This window comes from Parasteatoda tepidariorum, chromosome 6, assembly GCF_043381705.1.
Source record: "Parasteatoda tepidariorum isolate YZ-2023 chromosome 6, CAS_Ptep_4.0, whole genome shotgun sequence".
NCBI classification, from domain to species: Eukaryota; Metazoa; Arthropoda; class Arachnida; order Araneae; family Theridiidae; genus Parasteatoda; species Parasteatoda tepidariorum.
In genome coordinates this window covers 6399266-6426765 of record NC_092209.1, presented here as the reverse complement: position 1 = coordinate 6426765, position 27500 = coordinate 6399266, and the positions used below count along the sequence as shown (strand labels likewise).

The following is a 27500-nucleotide window of genomic DNA, read 5'->3' as shown; positions in this document are numbered from 1 at the left end:
TTTGATATCTACAAGTCAAACATTGGTCGCAAAGAGCTAATGCAATTTCCAACTCTTAAAAAGTGTTCAATGGCAGATATCGAGATTCTCGAAAATAAAATCTTAATTTTTACTGATCACCTTGATCAGTTATGGAATCAAGATTTAAAGATTTAATGAAATTAGAAATTCCGGATTGGATTTTCGATCCTTTCTCTTTTGAAGTTGTGGATAAGCTCACTTCCTCTTTGTAGACTGAGATTTTAGATTTGAAGTATGACTGTGAGGCTAAAGTCGTCTTTAAAAAATACGGTTACAAGTTATCTTGGGTAAAGCTTATGGACACTTATCCACAATTGTGGAAACAAACTGAGCCGCTTCTTATCTCGTTCCCGTCAACATATTTAGTAGAGACAGGATTTAGTTCTGTCTTCCAGCTGCTCTCAATGCAAAAAGAAAGGTTGGACATTTGTTTCAAAGGAGACCCGCGTTTAAATCTGAGGAGCATAAAACCTGACATTCAAGCTTTAACTTGAAAACACCAAGCACAGGGCAGTCATTGAAGTGGTAAAAATGTACTTTCTCAATCTTCATTTTTTTTTCTCAAATTTTAGTTGTTAACGTTTTAACTTTTTCTTGATTACATTAAAATATGAATTTAAAAAAATGAACTTTTGTTTTGATTATTCCGTTTTAAATATCATTTCTTTTTGAAAAAAAAAGATGCACAATTTTTTTTTTAATGAATAAAAATGACAGGATAAATGTGCCTCCTTATTTGCATTACAATTTAAATTAAAATCAAATAACATTGCATATTTTCAGTGTTTGGTTGCTCACAAGCAACAATGAATGGTTTTTTGAGCAAAAAGATAAAGGGGCGATATGTGTCAGCCAACCCCCAAGAGGGGGGCGATGGTACACAAAAGGTTAGGAACCATTGATTTATACCAATAAAGTGACCAAAATTTTGTTTTATTTCCTAGAAAATTATGATCCAAAAACAGGTGTTTAACATTTTCCCATTAACAATCAATCGGTGGAATACTTATGTCTGGATGAATTATCTAAAATGAATAATTCTCTTCATGTTATAACTCAGAAAATATGAATTATCATTAAATCTCTAAGAATGAAGAGAGTAACAAGACTAATCACTTATTACGTGGAGAAAATGATGCTGTAATACCAGTTAATTTTCTTTACATAGAAATAGAAATGTATATTGCATATGTGAGTGAAAATTTTATTGGGTTTTTATTTGATCATTATGTAGTGCAGAAAATAAAAACTCTGTAAGTTCCTTACAGTTGAGGCAGAGCTTTACATACGATCTTGCAGTATGAATTATCTGGACTTTAAAAAGCTGAATAACTTCAATTTTTACAAGTTAAAATTTTTTAAAACTCGTTAATTTGGTTAGATATTTCCACCTAGGTGAAATTATCAATATTTGTAACTTTTTATGAGACCAGGTAATACAGTATTAGAGTCATTTTTTAAATATTAAAAAATTAGATCACTAACGCTTTTTGGACTTAGAAAAGTGAATTTTTTTCACATTGAAGTTTTTCTGCTATTTTTAGAATCAGCATAGAGATGGTTGGCCACAGATAGGCTAAATCTGACTGAACAGTCATGAATAACTGTTTCAAACTCACAGCAAATTCAAAAATATAACATATTATTCTTAAAGCATTATTTCATGTGATGGCAAAACCTTTAAAAAAGCCAAATCTCAGATTGCTGGCAATGATTGTGTGATATTAAAGTGGCGTTAGTGATCTAACCTAAGTTACAGTGCAACCCGTAATATTAGTAACTCTTCCACTTTTAAATCAGTGGATTGTTAACAATATGTTTAGTTAAAAAAGGGTTTTATATTATTGTAATTAATGAATGTATTGTGAATGACCGGAATGGGTGTTTATTGATTTCCATCGGTAAATGTTGACAATCACATAGTAGCCTTGGTAAATGTGGCTATGTGATTGTTGACATTCACTGTTGAAAGATGACATTCTCTTGATTTCGATCCTTCACGGTAACAAATTTATTTAATACTAATCATGTTTTAAATTGTCTGCAGAAGAGAGTTTCTCGGCCATCACTTTCAAGAACTCCCTCAAATTATTTGAAAGCTGGCATGTGGTAGAATCTTATGAGCAGGATGGTATTAAAATTGTATACCTAAATGAGAACTACAACAACAAAGAACAAATAGATTTCATCATTTCGAAAGTTGAAGAGTTCAGAAAATGATTATCATTGTTTCTATTGCCTGAGCATTATTTTTGTGTTCTTATTGTAAATATAATGTAAAATAAAGTGAGCAGTTTTTATGTATTGTTTTATGACCACCTAACTTCACATTAAATATAATAAGAAATAACACGTTTTTATTTTTTTAAATTAAGTATACAATTAAAAACAAGAAAATTTAAGCCTTCTTTTATACTTGAATATTTCACCCATAAATAATCTTGATGTTTGACAATGTGTAATTTCCATTCGAGTAAATGTAAGGGCATAGAAGCCACACAGCTAAGTTTATTATAGAGCTCTTCCGTATGGTGTCCTCCTGGACCCCTACTTGTAGGGGTCACATAATAATGGATGACCATCTTATTTCTTACTGAGGAGCACTACTTAGGTGAACAACACAGGGTATAGTCTAGTGGTTAGAGAATCAGGCTCCAGCCCAGTCGAGTATAAACAATATATATGCTAAAAAAATCCATAGAATTAACGCACTTCTTGTGGTTGGTCGACGAGCATTTCCATGGGTACGCTGTTGTGCGTTTGAAAAAACGAGAGTGCTTCACTATAAATTTTGCAAAAAGTTGTTATAGCTTATTATACATAGATGTCAGTTACATAAAAATCTCAATTTTTAATTTTTTGTTCTATTGCTTGGCAATACGGGGATCTGGAGAAAATGTGCATGTTATCTATGTCTGAATTGAGGAAGTGCCCTGACAAATAAGTGGTACTGCCATCTATCAGTGGAGTTCTGAGCTAACGCAAACCTTCCCGACTTAATTCGCAAAAGGCTGGCGAGCTTGATTTGTCCAAATATCATTACAAATAATATCTCAATACTGGGAGACGAGAAGCCAAATAAGACTATTTATGTACCGATTGATTTCCATGCCAACTGAAACCAGCAGAAGAATTCCAAGTGTAACATAGAGGAAATCACACAGGTATTTTATCCTAAAAAATGAATTAAATATATGTGAAAACAAAAAATTGTGCAACAATATCAATGTTTAATTAAATGGCATGATATTTCCCTGTAACTATTTGTCAAATTTAATGTCCCCTCTGTTACATTGCATTTTTTGAAGTTAATAAAAATGTGTAAGCAATTTGAAAAGTCTTATAATAATTTACTTTACAATGAAATGTGATAATTAAAAAAAATTACAAATGTTTTGGATGTTCCAAATCACAAATAACAGTGCATGTCAAAAATGTTGGATTTTCTTTGTTCCCTCTGTTAGGGATGCTTTTAATTACCTGGCAATTAAATTATGCTCTTTTATTATTTTATGCCATTTAATTAAACATTGCACCGTAAAGTAGCATGTTATTGCACAATTTTTTGTTTTCACATATATTTAATGCATTTTTTAGGATAAAATAGCTGTGTGATTTCCTCTCTGTTACGCTTGAAATTCTACACTGTGTTTTTGTTACATTTTGTCACGTACTCTGCCATTGGAGATAGAAAAAAAGTAAATATTATAGTTAGCCATAAAAATTGGATAACAGATGTCAAAAAAAGGGTAGGATAGGTTATCCAAAGGGTTGTAGTTCTAAATTTAGCTGGTTGAGAACCCTCTAGTTAAGCAAAGGGGGAAAAAGTCTTCACTGGCCACAAATATAGCTCAAATGATGAAATATTGTTGCATGACTGCCACTTTTCTGTCAAAAATGCAACCTTTGTTTGTGCAGTTTGTTTTATTTTAATAAAATATGAAAGTATGATGAATATTATATATATGTAAAACTTGTGTTTTAAAATGTTTCATTTTAGAAATGAACCTTGTTTACTGTTTTGAAAAATGCTTCAAATGAAATATCTTACATTAATATCAACAGTTATTTAAATATTTTAAAAGTAGCCACTAAGTAATTACTCTTTAAAATGCTATCACTGGCTAGTAGTAAAATTTTGACCTGTATCCTTTAGTATCACAATTTAGAAAGAGAGAAAACTAGTTTCCTCAGTGGACATCTGTCACCAATGACTTATAACTATGGTAATAAACACTTCGAAATCTGCTGCCCAGGCCTCCCCTGACCACATTTTATCTTGTCTAAGACTTACCAGGCAGGACCTGGTTCAAGCTCTCCTGTTGGTGCTAGATTTTCTTAGAGTGAACGAGCTCATGGACCTGATCTAGCTCTGCTGGTCATGAGGATGAGAATAAGAACAACAATAAGATAGAGAGGCATTTTAATGAAACTGTTATAAAAACTTACGTNGCTTTTAATTACCTGGCAATTAAATTATGCTCTTTTATTATTTTATGCCATTTAATTAAATATTGCACCTTAAAGTAGCATATTATTGCACAATTTTTTGTTTTCACATATATTTAATGCATTTTTTAGGATAAAATAATTGGGTGATTTCCTCTGTGTTACGCTTGGAATTCTACACTGTGTTGTTTTTACATTTTGTCACGTACTCTGCCATTGGAGATTTAAATATTATAGTTAGCCATAAAAATTGGATAACCGATGTCAAGAAAAGGGTAGAATAGGTTATGCAAAGGGTTGTAGTTCTAAATTTAGCTGGCTGAGAACCCTCTAGTTAAGTAAAGGGGAAAAAAGTCTTCACTGGCCACAAATGATGAAATATTGTCGCCTGACAGCCACTTTTCTGTAAAAAATGCACCCTTTGTTTGTGCAGTTTGTTTTATTCTAATAAATATGAAAGTATGATGAATATTATATATATGTAAAACTCCCCTCCCCTGACCACATTTTATCTTGTCTAAGACTTACCAGGCAGGACCTGGTTCAAGCTCCCCTGTTGGTGCTAGATTTTCTTAGAGTGAACGAGCTCATGGACCTGATGATGTCTTGGGATGCTAGCCATGGGGATGGGAATAAGAACAACAATAAGATAGAGAGGCATTTTAATGAAACTGGTATAAAAACTTACGTTGTTACTTATGCCACTTGCCCGTACCAGCTTAAAATCAAGAAACGCCCCCTCTGTCTTAAAAATTAACTTGTTTTTTTCAGTGACATCATCTAGGGCCAAGAATAAGACTTCAGCCATACACGTCGCAGCCTGTTTTACAGGGAGGACCTAATCATACTCCATTCATTCATCTACAGATTTTAATTTTAACTTGAACCAGAGAATGATCTCAATTTCCAATTTAATAGCATCAGAGGTATTTATTTGGTAAGGGAACTTGGAGGACTTTGTGACCCAAACAGATTTAACGTGTACCAGCCAGCTGAATTCCTACCCGTGTTCTCACGAACATGGGGCTGACGTCCTACTAACCAGGCTTAAAAATAAATTATATTTCTTTCGAAAATAATATGTCAATTTCGTACCCACATTCTCACAAATTTGTAATTGTGTATGCAGGCTGTATTGAAAGTTCAGCTTGACTCAGAATTATTGTTTTAATTTTTCCCATTTACTTTGGTTTCTATGCATTTTACAAGTTCATATAAAAACTTGGAACAGTTGTATCAAAACTATAACTAATTTACAACTACGAAGTATATGTTGCATGTTTTAGAACTTAATTTTCCAAAGAAAACCACAATTCATAAAAAGCTAGACTAAAATAGATATGGCAACAAATGTGTAACCTTGTTCTGCAATTGAGAGCATGGCCCCTTAAGTAGAATGAACATAAAATAACATATAATTAGACAGTATAATTGATATCTTTATTAATTTAAAACAAACTTTTGTTTGTATTTAAGGTACTTTTAAATACAATCCAAAAAATCCGCACAGTAATATTTGATCTTCAACAATTTTTTTTTAAATGAATGACAGAAATAAAATACAAATTCCCTAGTATAAAAGCAAAGTTAGCCAAGAACACTAACATTCTTTTTTAATTTAGTATATTTAAAAAGAAAGACAAGTTCTCATATGAACACAAAAAAATAGCATGGGATAGTTTATTTTATAATATAAACATACAAAAACTCTTTTTCTATGCTGTCTTGGCTCTGATGGCAGCACGTTTACCAGTAACAGCCTGGAAACCAGATTTGATGCTAGCTACGGAACAGCGAGAGCCACAAGTTTCGCATTGCAAAAAGAAAAGTCTTGTGTCTTTCTGCAATATAGTATCTGGGGACCTACATGTGTGACATGTCACATATTCCTCTGAAAAATCACATCGAATTCATTAATGACAATAAAAACTGAATGATAAAAATTAATGACACAAGCCATCATTTACACTCGTCTTAAAAATAGCCTACAAGTAACAGTGCTTTAATGGAACACCACCTATAGTGTTCTAATATTTAGAAAATGTTACAAATGAGCAGTCATTCTTTGGTTCGATGGAAACATCAGCACCCTTTTTCTTATTGGCGGTTTTGGTTTTGTTGCTTTCATACTTGCTCATATTTTATATTTCTCTCTATTTTAACAATAACAAGGCAACCAACTACTATGCTTTTTGCAAAATATTTTATTGAGTGGTAAACTTAAAACACTACAGCTTACAGAATATTTGGCAATTTTGCCAACACATAAAAAGTCTCACCTTGGAACAAAGTGGCCAATAATACTTTTAACTTAGCTACCACTAGATGACATTTTTTCAAAAAGAATAGAAAGTTGGCTATAACAAGGCTTCTTAAATAATTTTAAAGTATGGCTACAATAATCTTGAAATTAAAACACAATGAATATGCTCATTAACATTTTTGTACACAATTCAGTATATGATCCCTTTAACTCACTTGTATAGATGAGTGAGATCAATCATTTTTAAAATTAGTTAAGCAACAAACCAATAATTACACATCTCTCTTTACAAGATCTGATACTGCATTTGCTAAAATAAGTATATGACCCCTGAATTCATCAAATTTGATTATGTAAAATTGTTAATTAAGTTCCTTTTCCATAAAATTATTGAATCCTCAAAAAGTTTAGGAATGAATCTTTTGATCATGTAAATAATTAGTGGGCGGTACTTCATGTGTAAACCATGTAAATAATTAGTGGGCGGTACATAAGTTTGAACAAACGAATCTTCCCATTTTTTTATTCTTCAAATTTGTTACTATGAAATCCACATTTTAATTGTACTAATTAATTGTTCAGAATACACACAAAAATCTAAAATATCAGGACAAAATATTTTTATCAGCATGTTTTCAACCCAATAATTTAAGATGGCATATTATTTTTTAAAAGCTAATATGTAAAAATGAATTAGTAGTATTCACATGTAAGCAGTTTTAAGTGTGAATACTTGAGTTTTAACTGTGAGTGGTACCCAAACTTTGATTTATATGGCTCACCATCCATAGAACACTTAGCAGAGCACCAAAACTTGTATGCTATTACTAATACAATTTTAGAGAGTTTTAATGTTGGCTTCTGTGATTTATTAATAAAAAGATGAATAAAGAAACTTTCTCAGATGAAACAAATAACTTACTGATATATCTCCTCAAAACATTTTCAATTTGTTTTTGCTGAAATCTGCCTTTAATAATTAACTGATTATTTGCATCAACAGAACCACTAGGAGAAAATATAAATAATTAATGTAACAACCGAAAGACATGAACATAACAATGACATTATACATTAAATTTTTTTTAAAAATGTCATATTTCCAAATAGAAAGATTTTGGGTAGATAAAAACATACTTTAGTATTCAATTTTAATCAAATTAGTCACATTGCATACAGACTGCAGTGCTTTTAGAAAGGTACATAGTCAAATTTTTTAACATAAAATAAGCACACCAAAAATATTTGTAAGCACTTTTTTTTTAATAAAATATTTTCTTTCTTCTTCCTTATGTTGAAAGCTCTTCATAAATGCATAAAATTATGAAAACAATAATAAAAAAATAAATAAAAAGAAACACTTTCAAAGACTTACCATAATCATTTAAAAATAATTAGTTTCTGGCACAGAACTTATTAATTCACGATAAATTATTTTATGCACAATTAATATATCCAACATCAAATTGCTCATTATATTATTTAAATTAATAATCATTTCATTCCATTGTTTACAAAAATTAATTTTATTTCAAAATAACAATTATTTGAACTTTCATTTTAAAAAAGGTATCAGATGTAATTTTTTATATTTAAATAAAAACTTACAAATGCATACTCAGCAAAAACATAGAAGTTTAATATTATTGATCATACTAAATTGATAAAGATGTGTAGAGAATTGAGCAAACTAAGAAAATCTCAATAAATTTATATTACAAGTGCAAATTTGTGAATGGCGCTCTCTTTAAAATTTCAATGAAAATTAGAATTTTTGTACAGCATTTCTTCAACAAAATATTTAAAAAAATTTATTCAAAAATTTTGAAGTAAAAATATGATAAGTAGTGAAGTTAAATATTTTTTTCTAAAGTAAATTATTACTATGTGGTTCCTATATTCATCATGATTAACAAATTTGAGATTATCAAATATTTAAGCTCAATTATTTTTAAATCAAATAATAAAGAGATAAATTATACTATTTAGAATTGACAAATCTGAATCACAATAATATTTTTTGCAACATTCGCTAAAAGTTAGAATAATGAAAAGTCTCTCAATTCATGTTATTAAAAAAATCTGTGCTCTAAAAATTATTGAGTCTTTTTTTTTCCATGTGAAAATGAAAATTTTGAAGTGATGAAGCTCTGTAATAAGTGACTACTCTGGACACGAAATTCACTTGATTAGTGAATGATCTCCTAGTCAAGTTGAGGTAACAGGGAGCGTAGCCAAATTATTCAACAAAAAATAAGCACCTTTTAAGCACTCAATTTTTTTAAAACACTTTGAAGACGTTGAATAGAATAATATGAACTGTCTTTTGCATAATTCGAAGTGAAAATCAACATAATAAAGGGAAAATCCTATTTTAAAAGAGGGAAAATTAAGCACTTTTTAAAAGTACCCAATGAAAAAAGCACCTTTAAGGGCTTTTTAAAAACAAAAATAAGCACCTTTAAGCACTTTTTAAAAACACTACGCAACCTGGGTAACATATAAATAGAACAGAATGAGAACCACATCAGCTTGCCAGAGACAGGGTGCGTAGCCAAATCTTTGAATCAAAAATAAGCACTTTTTAAAAACTTTTCAAGCACTTTACAAAAATTTTCAAGCACTCAAAAAATTCATATTCAATCAATGATATTATTGAAAAACAAAAACTTTTTATAAACAGTTTTAGCGTTAAAAAAANACTATTTAGAATTGACAAATCTGAATCACAATAATATTTTTTGCAACATTCGCTAAAAGTTAGAATAATGAAAAGCCTCTCAATTCATTTTATTAAAAAAACTTGGCTCTAAAAATTATTGAGTCTTTTTTTTTTTTCCATGAGAAAATGAAAATTTTGAAGTGATGAAGCTCTGTAATGAGTGACTGCTCTGGAAACACATTCACTTGATTAGTGAATGATCTCCTAGTCAAATTGAGGTAACAGGGAGCGTAGCCAAATTATTCAACTAAAAATAAGCACCTTTTAAGTATTCTAATTTTTTTAAGCACTTTGAAAAAGTTGAATAGAATAATATGAACTGTCTTTTTGCATAATTCAAAGGGAAAATTAAGATAATAAAGGGAAAAACCTATTTTAGAAGAGGGAAAATTTAGCACTTTTTAAAAATACCCAATGTAAAAAGCACCTTTAAGGGCTTTTTAAAAACGAAAATAAGCACATTTAAGCACTTTTTAAAAACACTAAGCACCCTGGGTAATATATAAAAAGAACAGAATGAGAACCACATCAGCTTGCCAGAGATGAAGATGATGGCGTATCACCAAAGAAAAATTAACGAGAAAGAAAAATAAAATGCTATTTCACTACTGGGAAAACATGGCAATATTTAGTTGGTCCCCATACTGAGCAGAAATTTAAAAAAAATTTGGTTAGAATTCAGAAGGCAAGGATTAAACATTGAACTGGGAATCTATCGCAAAGTTGCACTCAAGAGTCTGAGTGCTAAAATCCTACCCACCGAATCCAGCTCAGCATACACGCATAGGAATATATCAAACTACCAAAAAGGATTATGGTCAGAGCAAAGAAAAAAATTTCACTTTGGAAATGTGGAAACTAAGCACTTTTTACAAATATCTAATGGGAAAAGCACCTTTATGCACTTTTTAAAACCAGTTTTAGCATATAATAGTCCAAAAAGCGAGGCAGTGTTTAGACTAGACAAGTGTCAATACACTGGTTAAATTACAATGCCCTTAGTTTTTGTCACTGTCACTACTTTTACGCTGGTCAGTCAATGTGAAAAACTGGTTATCGGTCACCCGTGGCGACTTGAAGCCCAACCAGATTCAGAAGGATGGGTACCAGTTTGCCTGAGAAGTAAAGGTGACCTGTGCACAGTGCTGACCATATTGCAACAATCATGCAGTTGGTCATGAAATTGTGGAGCCTTATTATACATGATCTCAGGCCCACAATGGGCTTTCGCAGGAATGATTTGCTTTTTAATTTTTCCTAGTATATTTATAACATCAACCTAACACATAAACACATTCCAATACACATAAATATATAGTTTAGTTACATCGAAGTATAAATATTTCAAAATATACCCATCACTAAATTTTAATAATCTGTGTTAACTATTTGTCATTATAGTTGATAATTTCATAAATAGAAAGCATCCAGTAGATTATTAGTTATCATATTGTGGTCATTTGTATATATTTCAAGGATACTGCTATATGCTAAAAAAATATAAACATAATTTTAATATATTGCTATAACATACTGTGTTTAACTCTTTATATGGATATTTTCTTATTTTCAATCTAGAAATGTTATGTTGAAATGTTTTTGGAATTGAGATTGGTTTAAGAAAAGAAATTAAGCTAATGACCAAAAATTAATTTGATTTTTAAGACCATTTTTATGAGGGAGCAAAGATGGAATAATCAAACTTTTAACTTTTGTAAAGAATTGGTCATTAACTTGAACTGCAGAGCTTTTAAATAACCAAATTTATAAATTCTGCATTTATAACTAAAAATAAAATCAATGAGAAATTCTCAAATGACTGAACACCCAAGATATAAGAAAAAATACTTCCCAAGTGTTTACCCGTCTTCTCGACACCATGCTGACATGTACTGTTGTTCATATTTATATAAACAAAGTTTACAGTTTTTGTTGTTGGTGTAATTTCTAAAAATATCAGCAAATATAGTCCTATTGACAATGAAGTTGGTAGTAAATATACTAGCCATGTCCTTATAAAGGGTTAAAAGCAATCACAATGCTTTTAAATAATTGAAATTAAGTGCAATAGTATTGTTTTTCATTTTCTCTTTCATCACAGTTAAATATATATATAAAAAAATAATACTTCAATTTCCCTTTAAACACTACATGCACTTTGTTATTTAATGCAAGAATAATTATGTTTAAAACCAATACATAAAAGGAATTTTGGGAGTTTTTGAGGGAACAGTTTACCCAAAGTCAAAATCGTCAGCCAAAGGGCTGACACAAAGTTAAAACCGCTGTTCAAAGGGCTTGTTACTTTTTTTTAAATTTTAGTATTTCAAAAACAGCAGATATAATTACACATATTAGCAATGAAAACTATAGGACTATATGTCATTAATACTGTAATAAATTACATACCTAGTACCTAACTCAGCTAAAAGGAAGGCTTGTAAATGTCTAGGTTGTCTATGAACCCTAGAAATATAATTTACAATATTAGCATTTTATTTATGAACACAATTCCTCAAACCTAGTAATGTTTAAAAAAATATCTGAAAAAGACATAAGAATTAAAACTGGTTGAACTGCTTTTAATGTGTAATTCAAACACTTTTAACTAAGCAGGTCCATAACAATTTTGATCACTGAAATTTACAATTTAATATATTCAATGATAATAAAATATATTCCACTAGCCCCAGTGAAACCAAATTTACAAATTTTGTCAAAAATGTCACAACACAACTATCAAGGAAATTATTTGATATTGAATGATATCAAATAATGATATCACCAATTATATATTAATCAAAAACTGTTTAAATGAAGAACCAAATTATGATTAGTATTAAAAATGTTTTACTTCAGAAATATATGGAGCTCCAAAGTAAAGAGAAATGTAATTTTTTTATGTACATGTGAACTAATAAAATATTAAATTTAGAAAAGGCCCGGAGAGTGAAGTTGCAGGACTAAGCCTCACAACACACCTCCGTCCATCATTCGCCAAGGAAAGTAAAGAAATCCTTATATTGGCTATTAATTGTTTTAATCTATTGCTAAGGTTATTTTTCTTGGCCTTACACATTCAAGTGTGTTGGCGGAATAATAATGAATTCAAAACAATAACAACCATATAACGGTTTTCAAATTATACGCTAACATATTAGGCATATGTAGAGGGAATCAAAAAATAATTCACTCAATTCAATATTGTGGTATGAAAAGATTAGAGTTTATAATAAAGATTTTTATTTATTGAAAAAGAATGAAATAAGATAAGTTGGTTTTTAAGTGTTAGGAAATAAATATGTCAGTCATATTTTAGAATGACAATAACACCAAATGAAAAAAAAATTTAACATCTGTGCAACATAAGACCAAAATACAACATAATATAGTTTAAATAATTTCTTATAAAAGATTTTTTTATGCTATTTGTTGAACTTTAGAATAATAACAAGCCTTGCTGTTTCTAAATTTAGCCGTATTTGCAATTTATTTTGGATTATTTTACTTAGAAAAATTAATTTTACTGTTGATAAAGAACTGGCATAAAAGTTCATTAGATGTAATGTGAATGCTTGTAATGAACATATTTTATGCTTTAAATTGGAATCTAAAATTTTTTTTTAAACAATTACGAGGTACATTTTTTAATTCTTAGTCAGGGCCTGCGCTAAGCATTCTCACCTCTCCAAATGTGATAAACTCGTAATTTAGTGAATAAAATTGTGTTTTGGCGAAAGTATTGGAGAATGTTTTTTTTCACACAAATCAGTATTTTTTTTTATTTGATTACAGTAATTTTTGGTAGAGGAGTTGCATAACCAAAAAAGAATTGAGTCCAAATAATATAAACCTGAAACAAACTACATAAAACAGTTTTCTATGTGAAAAAAATTAATCATAAAAAATTGCTAAGATTTGCATTTGGTGAAACCTTTGGAAATAGGCAAATACTTTTGATATTTGGCTAATTTACTAGACAATAATTTAAAATTCTTGTGTAACCCCTGCTCATTGTATATTTTATTATTGGCCTCATAAGCTTTCTTTACTGCAATCTTACTCTTTGTTTTTCTTCAAGTTACTTTTGACTACCAAACAATTATTTATAAGAAATAAAGCTAATTAAGACCATTTATAACAGTTCATAAACATTTAGACAATTTACGGATGATGAAAACTATTTTTAGGACATTTTAATCAGTGTCCTGGTCAAAATTATAAGCCTCAATTATAATACTTACATTTTACAAATTTCTATGAAGTTAGCAAAAGAAGTCTTCTTGGTGCCCACCCTGATAACTTGAGGAGGTCTCATAATAAACCGTCTCTTTTCACCAGCAACCATATCAGGATTCTTTTCTCTTATTATGTTAAATACTCTAATCAACAGCTGCAAAAGAAGAATGATATCAACTAAGGGTTCAAATTTTTTTTTTTTACTAAAATAAAAAGAACCTTGGTGTGTTTTATAGGGCTTTTTAAGATTTTAACTATTATAACACTTTATTGGGATTAAATTTTAATTTCAAAAGAGAATTTTAGCTTAAAAGAAATTTTTAACAAAAAAATAGAGTTTCAATAATTAATCAAAATAAAAAATAACTTAAAGTTTAATGTAGTGCCATCTTTTTCTGTTATTATAAAAGGTTCATATTAAATTACTTCTTAGACACTGATAAAATATATTGCAGTATACTCTCGGTATCTAAAAGTTGAAGGGACGCTAAAAGGTTTTAAAGACAGCAAGTTTTCGAGAGCTAAATATGATTTAAAAAGTACAAAAATTTATTTTAGTACAAAAATTTATTTTAAAATATCACTCTAAAAATTAAGAGTCGAGAAACATAAGAATAACTTACTACACTAACAAATATGCATGTAATGATAGTTGACTATAAGTCTAAATACTATAATGATAATTTTATTTAAAAAAGCTGAGGACAAAAATAATTATGAAATTAAAAATAATTATAGATTGAGCTTTGAAAGGTCAGCATTTTTTAAATGCTAAAAATAAGAAAAAAAGTTCCTTGTATTTTCCTAATTTGTAAGTAAGGAAACATTCAAATTTTTTTAACATTTTTCTACTTTTAAATCATTTTTAAATTATTTCTTTTTTACAAGTTTCTCCCGTGGAGTAGCAACCTTGGAAAAAGTTTCTGGCTAAAATAATAGGGATTACATTTAAAACTTACTTCTTCATATGCATAATCCCTATCGGTACCAATCCAGGATGTTGATGAAACTGCTGGAGTCGATTTAAGTTCAGCATCATCTTCTACAACAAAATAAATATACATTAACAATATCATCAGAAATAGCACATATACAAAACTTACTCCAGTTCTTGTAAATGGAATAGGCACCTCAAGATCATACAATTTTCCCACTCTTCAAACTTTACCCCTCCCCATTAACACAGTATCAGGAAATTTGGCTTTTTCCCAAACAAGTACATTTCTGTAAGAAATTATATAAAAAGAAACAAAAAGTTGACACTCTAGCTATAGCTTGAAAGCTTATACTCTTTTATTACATTATGCCTGACTGCGAAGTCAATGGCTGCGGGTTCGAATCCCGCTCGGGGCACGGATGTTCCTCTACTGTGTAAATGTGGCCCACTTTATTAACTGGTACCTATGGCAGCGTAGCGTGATTAATGTTGCTTGTCTCTGTGACTTTGATCACAAGGTGCTCACCAGGCACTGCAAAAAGAGAAACACTTCGGGCACTTTTAAAGGTAAAGAATGACGTTTTCTGTGCCTGCCGTTGAAAACGAATTACGCTACTGAAATATACTCACATCGTGATGATAAATAAAAGCATAAAAGCCTTATAAATATTGTAACATAATTATTTTGTGGGTAAAAACTTATTTAAAATGGGGATGTAAGATGACACCAATTCTAGGTAGCTGTAGACATTGCAGATAACCATCTTTGATTGTTTCCTGAGGATATTCCTGTTAGCAAAAATTAAAATAAAAATAATTTAGCACTATTTAGTGAAAACGAATAAACTTATAACTGAGAACACTATGGTGTAAAACAAATGAAAGAAAGAAAACAAACTACAATGATATATTAATCAAAGGTGATTACGACCCAAAGTGAAAAACCTTGAAAATTTTTAGTGCCAACACTCAATATAAATTTATAAACTACACATGTTTAGAATAATTTTCTAAATTAAGATTTATAATTAAATTACCTACCAATAAAGAATATCACGCCTTTTTAATGACAATTTAAGAAAAAACCTAGCTCCTATAAGAATCGCGATACTGGGTTTTAAGAACGTGAAGACAAAAATTGTAAATATCGGATTTTTCGATCGCTTGAATACGAATAGGCGGGTGCGAGTTTTAAAGCACGCATAAATATGATAATCGATGAGACAAACGCCTGAATACGGATAACAACATTGGTTTTTTTTAAACTCAGGTGAACACGAAATTTTAATTTAAAAATTCGTCATTACAAATCGCGATATTGATAATAAAAAGGTGTAAATACAATGCGGTTACTAGATTTTTAAATCAAGTGAATAAGGTTTACAATGAGTAACTTTCAAATCAAGTAAATTTGAAAATCCAAATTTGATATTGGAATCATGCGAATATGAATCATGATATTAGCGGATTATAGCGCAAATTAAAATTTTAAAAACTGCAAACCAAAAAAATAAATAAATAAATAAATTGACAAAAGAATCACATTTATGAAAACCTCTCGTTAATGCAATTTAACGAAAGTTTCTAAATTGAAATTTTAGATTGTGTAACCCAGTGAAAAGTATGCCGTGTTATATGCATAGCTGCCAANTCATTTGATTCTGATGATTCTTTCATGGTGTTGCATTTTCTACAAACAGCAGTTTATGAATCATGATATTAGAGGATTATAGCGCAAATTAAAATCTTAAAAACTGCAAACCAAATAAATAAATAAATGAATAAATTGACAAAAGAATCACATTTATGAAAACTTCTCGTTAATGCAATTTAACGAAAGTTTCAAAATTGAAATTTTAGATTGTGTAACCCAGTGAAAAGTATGCCGTGTTATATGCATAGCTGCCAACCTTAGGAATAAAAAATTAGGAACACTATATGCGACAAAACTATACGCACCAATTACGAGAGTAAGACAAAAATTTAACTAATAAATAATAACATTAATAGACATATATTTAAATACCTTACGTAAATTAGTAAAAAAAAAATATTATTAACTCTATCTTTAGTGGGAAATTTATAATATTAATATTTCATAATTAGGAATACCGGTATAATAGTTTAAAAAAAACCATTACCTATTAATATATAATTATTATTCTCCCAATAAAAAAACACAGGTAAATATTAAACTACATCATAAACAAATATTTCTGATGCAAATGTTTAAATACTACAATAAATTTTAAAAAAAATAATAATAGTTGTTTAAGCAATTTAATGAAATATCAGCAACAGCTATTGGAATATTTTTTTCTAATAAAAAGCTACTAAAAATTACTTCTGCACAATAATCGCAGGAAGTGCAATTGCGGCGATCAGAATAAGGGATTTGTTTAAAAGCAAAAATACTGCAATTTTACGAAAATTCCGGATTTGTTATAAAAATATCTGATTTTCAGATTTGATTTAAAAATTAGGAACAAATCCAAAAAATTCTGGACAGTTGGAAGCTATATATACGTTTTGATTCACTTCAGTCCTAAAATCAATTGCTTTAAAAACACGGAATTTCGAGAAATTAGCGGAAAAATCTCATGCCCCGCTCCTAGTTTCTAGACCTGGAAGGATGATACAAAAACCCGAAATAGAATCACCCCTCAATTGCCACGTAATGTGAAAAGAATGGTGTTGCCGCCTGACACAATTTCTGACTAAGTGGTCATATGTTTTAAAAAATGGCTAAAACCTGTAAAAAATGGATAAAGTCTGTAAATAAACATCAAGTCCATAGTGTGCCAACTTGCAAGAAAAAAAAAAAAAAAACTTGAAGTAAATTAAAGTGAAGTTCTTAACATATAATATACGTGGTATAAAAATTAAAAATGTTTAGAATAATAACTTAAATATTCTTAAAATTTGAGAAGAACGTTTCATTCTTATGGAAGAAATTAACAACTTACCAAATTTAGTATCATCATCTTCATCCTCTTCCCCAACTACTAATTCAGATTCTAATTCATCAATGTTTATTTTCTTCTTCTTCTTCTTTTTCTTTGATAAACTGAAATCTAAATCATCATCTAAGTCTCCATCATCGGCATCTTTGTCCTCAGCTGCAACAGCTGAAGACTCATCCTTGGATTCAGACTCCTGCAATTAATATTATATTGAAGTCAACTTTATTAATCACATAATTTTAACATAGCAATTGAATTACCTACTAAAATTTATTTATCTATTTTTTTAAAAGGTACTTACCGGAGCATTTGTTTCCAGTTCTTCTAAATTAAAAGGTTTCTTTTTCTTCTTTTTCTTTTTTAAGCCCGAAAAGTCATCCAAGTCTAGTACAGTATCTGAAATATTGAAAAAAGCCAAAAGTTAAATATAATAGAATAAAAAATCAGAGTTGCCTTGTCGAAGTCAAGGAGATTTTAATAAAAAACAAGGAGTCATTTAAATGTTAATAACTTGTCCACTTCGACTTCAGTCATCGTTGGACAGCTTAAATTCGAAATAAAATCCACTTGAATTGACAAAATTATTTCATGACAAACTGAATTATTTATATTTTAGACAATATATATTAATAAATATTTAGTTCTTTCCTATTTCATTGACTTACTTATAAATAAAGTAAGAAGTTAGTTTTACAGACAAAGAGATCTTGCAGGGTTCAAAATATGTCGATCTAAATCCCCGAATATCAGGTCGGTATTTCAAATATAAATTCCAGTTATTATAAAATCGGAACTAATTTGAACTTTTATTAAAATCAAGTGGAAAAAAGAAAGATTAAACATTTGGAGTGGTAAAGCTCTATAATTTTTTGACTGTTCTGAAACCACAAGAAAATATTAAATTAGTAAACCATCCTCAAGTCAAGTTCAAGTAATGTGGCACAGATCTAAAAATAGAGCAATGCAAGAATGTCACGGGCTTTCCAGCGACATAAATAATGGCGATTTACCAGCGAAGAAATCACAAAGAAAAGAAAACAAAATTTTGCTACATGAGAAAATATTTGGCAATGTTTAGTTAGTCCCTGTGATCAGCAAAGTTTTGAGAGATTTTCAGTTCAATTTCAGATAAGAGATCCGGAATCTTTCTCAAATTAGAGCGAAGTGTGGGAATCCTTTTCAATAAATCCAGATGTGAGCCTGTAAATAGCTTGTGCAGTATGTAAACAATCTTCGCTTCCGTGCGATGCACCACAAAATGGACAGTGAATTAAATGACACTGCATTGAAAATTATGACTTTTGCGTAATTTATAATCAGAGTTTTTTTTGAAAAAAAAAAAAAAAAAAAAAAAAAAAANAAAAAAAAAAAAAAAAACACAAGTGTGGGTTTTATTGGGCTTCTTTGGATTTTTAAAAGATATCACCTAATTTAACACACTTTTTAGATTCAATTTTTAATTCAAAAGAAAACAATTTTAATAAAAATAAAACTTTATATGAAGTTACAAATTAAAGTTTTAATTTTAATGAAGTACCGTCTTTTAATGCTATGTATTAATAAAAGACTCTTAAAATAATTCCTTCCTTGGGTAAAAATAAAATCAAAATATTGGGATCAGAGAAATATGCTGTTTTCTGTTTTATTTATTACTAAACATTCATTTTTTAGTTACAAAGTAAGCTCTTTGCAGGCCAACTAACTACAGAACTACTGTTTATTTAACAATTTTCTTAGTAGTTTTAAGAATTACTCTTTAAACCATGCATGGGTCTGTCTAGGTTTTTCTGAGAGGTACCTATTTTGTGAAAATTTAGACATAATTTGCGAAAATTTAGGCATAATTTGTGAAAATTAAAATATCAACAAAAAAAAAAAAAATGGTAAAAATATGGATTTATTGTTTTTTACGGGATACAAAAATGAAATTTTAAGAAAAAGTATTTTGTGAAACTATCATTTTCCTTAAGTTGAATTTGTGAAGATACCGCTAAACGATAGTAAATTTGGCCTAGCTATGTATTTATAGTTAGTTTCAATTTGAAAATTCCAGAATCAATACATTTAAGATAAATATGAAATCTTTTAAATATATTTCTCTTTTATCTTAGTCTTTATTAATCTATTTTGATTATGTTTATAAAAAACCCATTTGAGCTTGGGTTTCATTTTGTTCCTTTTAGTGTTTTTTTTTTTTTAAAGAGAAAACCCACTTTCTTATGGGTATGTGGGTGGGTCAAAAACCCTGTTCATAATAACAATCAGCTTAACAAAAAAAAATTTTTAGGGAAAAAAAAGAATATGTTTTAGAAATATGTAAAAAATAAGCATTTTTAAAAAAAAGCCCTTCTAAAAAAGCCTTTCTAAATTACACATTGAATTACACATTCACCTTCAAGCCCTTCTAAAAAATACTATGCACCCTNAAAAAAAAAAAAAAATATTTTTAGGGAAAAAAAAAGATTATGTTTTAGAAATATGTAAAAAATAAGCATTTTTAAAAAAAAGCCCTTCTAAAAAAGCCTTTCTAAATTACACATTGAATTACACATTCACCTTCAAGCCCTTCTAAAAAATACTATGCACCCTGGCTTTTGGTACCGAATTAAAATTTATTTGTTTTATTTAAGATGTTTTTAGAATGCTTCTAAAAATAGCTTCTAATAATGCGTATTAGTCTTATGAAGTCCAACCCCCATTTTGTCCATTTCTTTTTTCCGATTTCCTTTTGAAAAAAATTACCACTGCCCAGAATAAGTAGCAATTCACAATCTACCGACCTTCTTTATCTTCGGGAGCATCATTTTCATCTTTAACTCCATCAACATCATCTTCCTGGGCATCACCACCAGTTTCACCCGACACATTGCTATCTTCGAGTGCACTCAAATCGAAGGGAAGCTTCTTCTTCTTCTTCTTTTTTTTCAACTGAGGATCAAATATCTACAAAAAAACAATAATAAATATTTTATTCCTATTTGAAATGTTTTAAGTTCTCAAACTTTTAAAAATTTGATTTGCAAATTGCTGCTTTTAAGCACCAAAATCCCATTTGTCAAATGTAGCTCTAGGACCAAACTCTGCTATGGGGATGTTCCATTTCAGAAGACTGAGCAAATCATCAAAAGTTTCAGACTTTAAGACATTTTTCATCCCAAACTATAGCTGGTAAAAGTAAACTATAGCTCTAGTTGAGAGATCTATAGCTCTCAATTCAATGGAAAATATGACAGTTTTATATAAATGCAACATTTTACTTGTAAAAACTTATTCTCCATCTCTAATTATTCAGTTGCCAATGCACGGTTGCCACTCAAACGTGTAAAAAAAAAAATCCCTGTACATATTTTAAGCAATATATTAAGAGGTGCTCTTGTGTGAGCTATATTGGGATAACTATGTTTATTAGCTTTAATTGCTGGAAGAACAGCTGAATATACTTAAATAATGCTGTAGTAAATAAAATAGCAGGGGTGTAGGTTTTTCTGAGAGGTACCTATTTTGTGAAAATTCAGACATAATTGGAGAAAAATTAAAAATTACATTTAAAAATTAACACAAAAATATGGATTTATTGTTTCTTAGAGAATATAAAAATAAAATTTTTAGAAAAAGTTTTTTGTGAAAAAGCAATAGTAAATTTGGCCTGGACAGACCCCTGAATAGCTTAGTATAGCTGAAATATCATGGTTAAATATTCCATAGATTATGCTTTGAGTGGTCACCAATTTTTGAAAGACAAAAATAAGAAACAAAATTCCCAGTTTGTAAAGAAAAAATTAAAGTTCCCTGATACTTTAGGTGATTTATAAATTTCTTGTATTTTCCAGGTTTTCCCTGTGAAGTGGCAACCCTGCAATGGCAAGCTAGAAAGTGGTAACTTCACAGACCCTGTCCCTGTATATATATGTCAGAAACTAAAAATTTTTGCAGAAAAAAAAAGGTACTTTGGGATTATACCACTGACTATTTTTGTACTCTGGGATTATCTTGTCGACCATTTTAGCGGAACCCGATATTATCGTCAAAAGGTAGCTTCTGCTCCAATAACAGCAAATTTTAACATATATACTGCATAATCCTTGACTACACGCCTAGGTTTTTGTTTAACATGTTGAAATATTCTGTTGTNCTTTTTTTACTCAGCTGCAAAATGATTCGAATTTCTCTACCGCCGAAGACAGTGCTAGGCAAATGTTTGAGCTTTTAAAGCTATCAAAAATTTATGGCCGTTGAAATGATTGATAATAATATACATGGTTAGATTCAAGAATAATTCAATGTGTAATTCTAAAAATATAGAGGCTTTTACTTTGTTTTGATTCTTTTTATTACACTTTTCTATTACGCATTTTTACTTATATTTTTGGGGGTTATTACTATTTGATAAATTTAATGTGTTTTTAGAATGTTTATTTTTGAAATTGCTTTACATTATGATGGCACTAAAGGATTTGCGCATTTTTGCAAGCGTTGACAGGTCAAGAAGATAATCCCAAAGTATATAAAAAAAATTAAAAAAATCTTGTGCCCCTTCCCTTATAATATTTTTTCAGGCTACACCTACAAGTAACATATGCACAATAAAACACCTAAATTTAGTATAATATTTCTGAGATAGCCAAGCAAACACATAATGAGATGGTCAAAATAAGTATAGAATATAAATGTAGAATTAATAGCAGGGGAAGATTTATGTATCATGATGATCTGCGAAAGAATAGTCGCCAAATCTTGGGAGCTTTAAGCAGTAGCCCACGAGAAACTAAATGAAAAAAATAACATGACAGAATGGGGCCAACTCGGAGAGTATAACTCATAGCCAATCCTGGAAAACCGTTGCATATTTTTTTTTATAATTTTGCACATTTAAAATCCATTTGGCATATAAAGAGATTGTAGTTAGAGTGATGAATTACGATACTAAAATGTCACAACTAAATTGACATACATTAAGAAAGTGCTCTAAATGATGTTTATGCTGACACATAAACGTAATACCGCAAATTGTAAATAATACAAATTAAAATACTTTTTGAAGTAGATTATAATAGTTTTGGACATCATGTATAGTCCATTTGATTAAGGAGTTTATGTCTATTTTAACACTGTTTTTAACATATAAAATTATGGCGGGTAAACAACACCTTACCAAACGAAATCAGAAAGAAATTTTGTTAACTCCATTGACTCCTCATAAATTTAGCTAAAAATATGTACTAATAAAAAATTTTAATCACTAATTGCATTTTTTTTCCATTTATAATCAGAATATATAGCACGTTTAAACTTGGAAAGATCCCAGGAGAATATTTTCGTATCTTGATCTGTTGCGCCAACAACAGTCGCCAAGGTGCCAATTAGGTTTCAAACTTGCAATTTTAAAAAAAAACAACATGTAGATGTTTGCCCGGGGGTGGCTACGAGTTATACATTTTGAGTTTGTCCCTTTCTGTGTTTTTTTTTTTTAGTTTCTCAAGGGGCGGCTGCCGGGAAGTTGCCAAGACTCAGCAATTATTCTGCTACAGGTCAGGATACGGAAATCTTCCCGATTCCAGCTTTGTGATATGCGACAGATTAGTCGCCAAATTTCAGTAACGGACAAAAATCCCAGAAGGGGGAACAACTTGAAGGATATAACTCATAGCTACCAACAGGCAGGGGATATTTCCGTATCATGATTTGTCACGCCTACTACAATGGCCAAGGTGCCAAATAGATTTTAAACTTGCAAATTCTTTTAAAGAAAACATGTAGATGTTTGCCCGAGATTGGCTACGAGTTATACCTTTTGAGTTAGTGCCTTTCTGTTTTTTAGTTCCTCGAGGGCCATGGCATGGAAGTTGCCAAGACTTGGCAATTATTCTGCCACAGATCCCGATACGGAATAAGTAAACAACACTATTTTAGAAAATGGCAAGTTTTTGCCTACGACTCAGCAAAATTTTCTCTTTAGAGTACAAGGCAAAAAAAAATACTGGTGGAATAATTCATATTTGTAAAAATAAACAAACTATAAAGTTCTTGACTTGAGCAATAAAATATTTTGCAAATAAGTTTTGATCATAAGAAAATATAAACAATAAAAAAGTCTGACATTTTTTAAACGTAGGGATCACCCATGAGCAAAATTAATATATTTTTATAGTATGATTAGATCCATTTTATTATATTACTCAAATAAATGACCCATTAATTTACTCACAGTTTCATCCTCGGTCATCCTGAGCTTACGAGATAGAAAAGTAAATAAGTCTTAATGTATGAGTAATTAAGTACGTACGATGCTTAACGTTAGAGTTATAAGTTTAAATCCTAGATAATTAATTAATGTAAGTTAATTATAAACAGTATTTTGTAAATTTTAGTGCTAGATGTGTACCTTATGTATTTTGTATCCCGTTACCGTACGTACTCAGGTATCGTTTAATCGTATCGTTTTAAATGCGAATGAACGCAAAATAAAAATGATCCGTTAGATTGCATCATGCTCCATCCCTAATTAAATTTAGAGGATTTAAAAACATGAAACAAGGATCTGAAATGCAAAAAAGTATTAACTATCATTTAATATAGTGCTAGATTTCTCAAGAAACAAATCAAAAACGAAATATTCCTTTTTTTGAAGTAATCTACAATAGCAAGCTGTAAGCACAAATAACTTTTGATTTGATAGGCGAAATCTATCATATTATTTATTAACAAAAATAAGCAGCTGGAAGTGTAAATTGAATAAATGAATATAGTAAATGGTGATCTGCACAAGTTTTAGCTTTGCGTACATTTATAATTATTCCTCTTTTATAGCATTGATTAAATATGCGCTTAACCTCGCTTATCTGTGGAAAGTACAAGTTCGTAAAAGGTATCCCTGGAAACATTTGGATTGGTAAACATCGCTTCGTACCTCCTGTGACTGCTAAAGTTCGTCTTGATATGTGGAAAAAATTGATGTACGAAGAAGAAGTAATGATGTATTTAAAAAATCCTTATGTCACTGAAGAGGAAGAGAAACTTTATTTGGAGAAACATCCAGAACCTATTGAAAAGGCTTTTCCTGACAAAGTAGTGTCTTTGAAACCTCTTAAAGAAAGGACCGTTGCATATCATTTAAAAAATAATTTAGACCATGGTCGCAACTGGGGTAAACATGAATATGAAAGTTAAATTCTGATACTCTACCTTGTAAATCAAAGCAATCGTTCTCTAAAGACTCAAGCATTAACTGCAAATAAGAAAATTCATTTATTAGCATATTTATTTTGTTTCATTGACTATTGTTTTCGTTATAATACTGAAAAGTGCTCAATAAATACACTAAATCTTTAATTAGAATGGATAGAAGTACTTGCAAAATTAAAAATTGTTATGTTTAGATTTTCAATAAAATAGAAAAAAATGTAGATTATTATTTCTTTGAATAAAATTTACCGAATTTAAATATTTGGTATTTACGAATATTTACTCATTTGTGATAAATAAACATAAATTTTTCTTTTACAAAATTACCTTGATTACTGTTCTATAGATTGTTTCTGATAATTTTTTCACATCAGTATCTGTTAGTGCCAACTACAATTGCCAATGCATCAAAAAATTTTTGAACTTTCAAAAACTTTTTATGGTGTGACCATGAGTTATGTGCTTACATTTGGACTTTCTCTGTTTCTAGCTTGCTATTACCCCAAACTGATATGGAAATCTTTCCTCTATATTTATGCTTATTACTTCAATACAATTATTTTATACTCTCTGAAGCTGTAAAAAAAATTTTGAAATCTGGATCCTAATCTGAAATTATGAATTTATTGAAGGAGCGTAAAATTTTTTATAGCTTCAAACGTTGGAGAGAAATATTTTAATTTTCTTTGAATTCTTGTTCGCTACACTAATAAAATTTGTGCCACTAATACAGTAGGGAACCGATTATCCGGTTACCATCGCTATTCTGGATAACTGATTTTCCCGATTTTCTGAACTGCTACAAAAAGCCGTTTTTTTATTGTTAAACCCAACTCTATTCCGGATAACTGATTTTTCCGGTTTTCTGAATCACTACAAAAAGCCGTTTTTTATTGTTAAACCCAACTAAAAAAAATTTTTTTTTTGAAAATTATCTGAAAAAGAAGAAAAAACGATGGAGTAATACACTAATGATTATTTCCAAAATAATGCTAAGGTAAACATCTTTCAAAAAAGAAAAAAAAATCCTAAAACCTTATGAGGAAAATTTTTATTTTATTTTTTTTAAAAATGGCGGGAAAATTTTCTGATTTCTGGATAACAGGTTCTGTACTGTAGTTTGTGTTTTAAAGCACCGGGAAATGGAGTAGTACTTTTTTTTTTTTTAATTACAACAAAGCAAAAAAACGATTGAGAAGTGCTTTATATTCTTAAACATTTAAGTAAGATATAAGTATTCAACTGGTTTTTTTTCTTGTTTTTTTATGCTGTTAGATTTTTTTTTTTTGACAGTTACATAAAATGCATTTTTATATAGATATAAAAGAATATTTACTTAGAGTAAATCTCATTATGTTAACACAAATTACAAAAAAATGTATTATTGAAGTCTTTAGAACTTGTTTATAGATTTTGTATTATGATAGCTATTTTTTTGAAGAAAAAGCTAAGGTCTAATCGTTACTTTTATCAGGCTTTAAGTAAAAATAAATATTAAACAATATATTAAGTTTTATTTCATTGTATATTGAAGATTTCAGTTTAAAATATAGGTGACCATATTATTATGTAGAAAAAGAAGTTTGTTATTTATGCTTTGCAATTTATTGTAAAGCTGTAAGCGTGAAATAATATTTTTTGTTTTTATAGCAGCAATTTTAAGGTCAAGCTCTAGTGCCTGAAGCTAATCAGACCTCTGCAGCAGAGTAAAATTATAAATCTTCAGTGAAGACATAGCCGTGGTACAGGGCTGCCATGAGTCAACTAAAATTCTACTTTTTGAGCTTCTGCTACTTTTTCAGGCAAAATTAGGCTTTTAAGTGAATCTTATTATTTACTTTACAATAGCTATTTTTTATACTTTTTTTTTCCAACAGTGTATGAGAGCTCATTTTTAACGAATATTTCTAGCATTTTCCCAGTTGTTACTTATTTATAATTTACCCACCTTGTGAATTAATATCTAAAAATACACAAAAAGTCAATTGCCCCAAATAGCTATTATAATTTGCTAACTTTTTGTCATTTAAGTATTTTATGGTAGAAATGTCTATTTTTTTTTTGTAAACTTATTTCAGAAGTGAAAATTTCAAACCTGATGGTATACTAATTAGAGTTCAATTTATGATTTTCCATGAAAAAAAAAAAAGAAACTTACAAACCTATTTAAAAATTTCATCAGAATGTAAATAAAGCAAAAACCTACAGAAATACTTCCCCTTTCAAAAAAGAAATAGCTACTAAGACATAAAGTTAAAACTAAAATTTTTGCGGGGGTGCCATCCCCTCTGCAGAGGATCAAAATTGTGATGGCATGTCTTCGGATCAACCTCAGGGATGCTTCCCAGACCGTCGCCAATAGCCCATTGTGCTGCTCTAGTGCGACGTAAATGAAACTACAACAACAAATAAAATTTTTGGAGAAAAAAATTCTAAGCTCAACTAAAAAGATATCAAAAAGTAGATATGAAATTACCCACTAGAATTATAAAATTAACTGCTAAAGTATTTTTTGAGTACGTAAAAGTTTCCTCCTACTAGGGCTGAAAGAAAAAAAACGTTTTTCTGTTATTAAAAAAAGTCTGACCCAGGAGGTTTTTTTGGGGGTTTAATTGTTTTGGTATATAACATAGTATATTATTAGTATACGATTCTTTTACTTAGTATATAATTTTATTACTAAATCTATAACAGCATACGGTGGTAAGCATACATACATACATA

At 29.5% G+C, this 27500-nt stretch overlaps 3 protein-coding genes across 7 annotated transcripts in view; 2 read left to right on the top strand and 1 right to left on the bottom strand.

The window, feature by feature from the left end:
- LOC107447870 (glycerol-3-phosphate acyltransferase 1, mitochondrial) overlaps nucleotides 1–2321 on the top strand; it is a gene marked incomplete in the record, with an annotated part of 37778 nt that extends 35457 nt beyond the window's left edge. The window contains 1 exon segment of the mRNA XM_071181943.1: nucleotides 2069–2321. Within this exon segment, the coding sequence (XP_071038044.1) occupies nucleotides 2069–2241 (173 nt within the window).
- Nucleotides 1–27500, top strand: part of LOC107439260 (coiled-coil domain-containing protein 92) — an 879443-nt gene that overhangs the window by 146276 nt on the left and 705667 nt on the right. The gene's annotated exons all lie outside the window — the stretch shown is intronic.
- On the bottom strand, nucleotides 6137–24073 carry LOC107447927 (eukaryotic translation initiation factor 2 subunit beta). Its single transcript, XM_016062969.3, has 9 exons — nucleotides 23800–24073; nucleotides 20375–20537; nucleotides 17896–17990; nucleotides 17598–17787; nucleotides 14654–14736; nucleotides 13700–13848; nucleotides 11865–11921; nucleotides 7656–7741; nucleotides 6137–6361 (listed from the first exon to the last, which is right to left on the bottom strand). Exons 1-9 carry the CDS (start codon nucleotides 23815–23817, stop codon nucleotides 6186–6188), a joined length of 1017 nt encoding a protein of 338 aa, XP_015918455.1. The 5' UTR covers nucleotides 23818–24073; the 3' UTR covers nucleotides 6137–6185.

Excerpts from the sequence above, each read along its gene's own strand:
- LOC107447927 (XM_016062969.3), bottom strand. Across the intron at positions 13,849-14,653 it reads GGGATTATGCATATGAAGAA|CTGTTGATTAGAGTATTTAA; the intron begins GTAAGTTTTAAA and ends CTTCTTTTGCAG. Across the intron at positions 11,922-13,699 it reads TTCATAGAAATTTGTAAAAT|GGTTCATAGACAACCTAGAC; the intron begins GTAAGTATTATA and ends TTATATTTCTAG.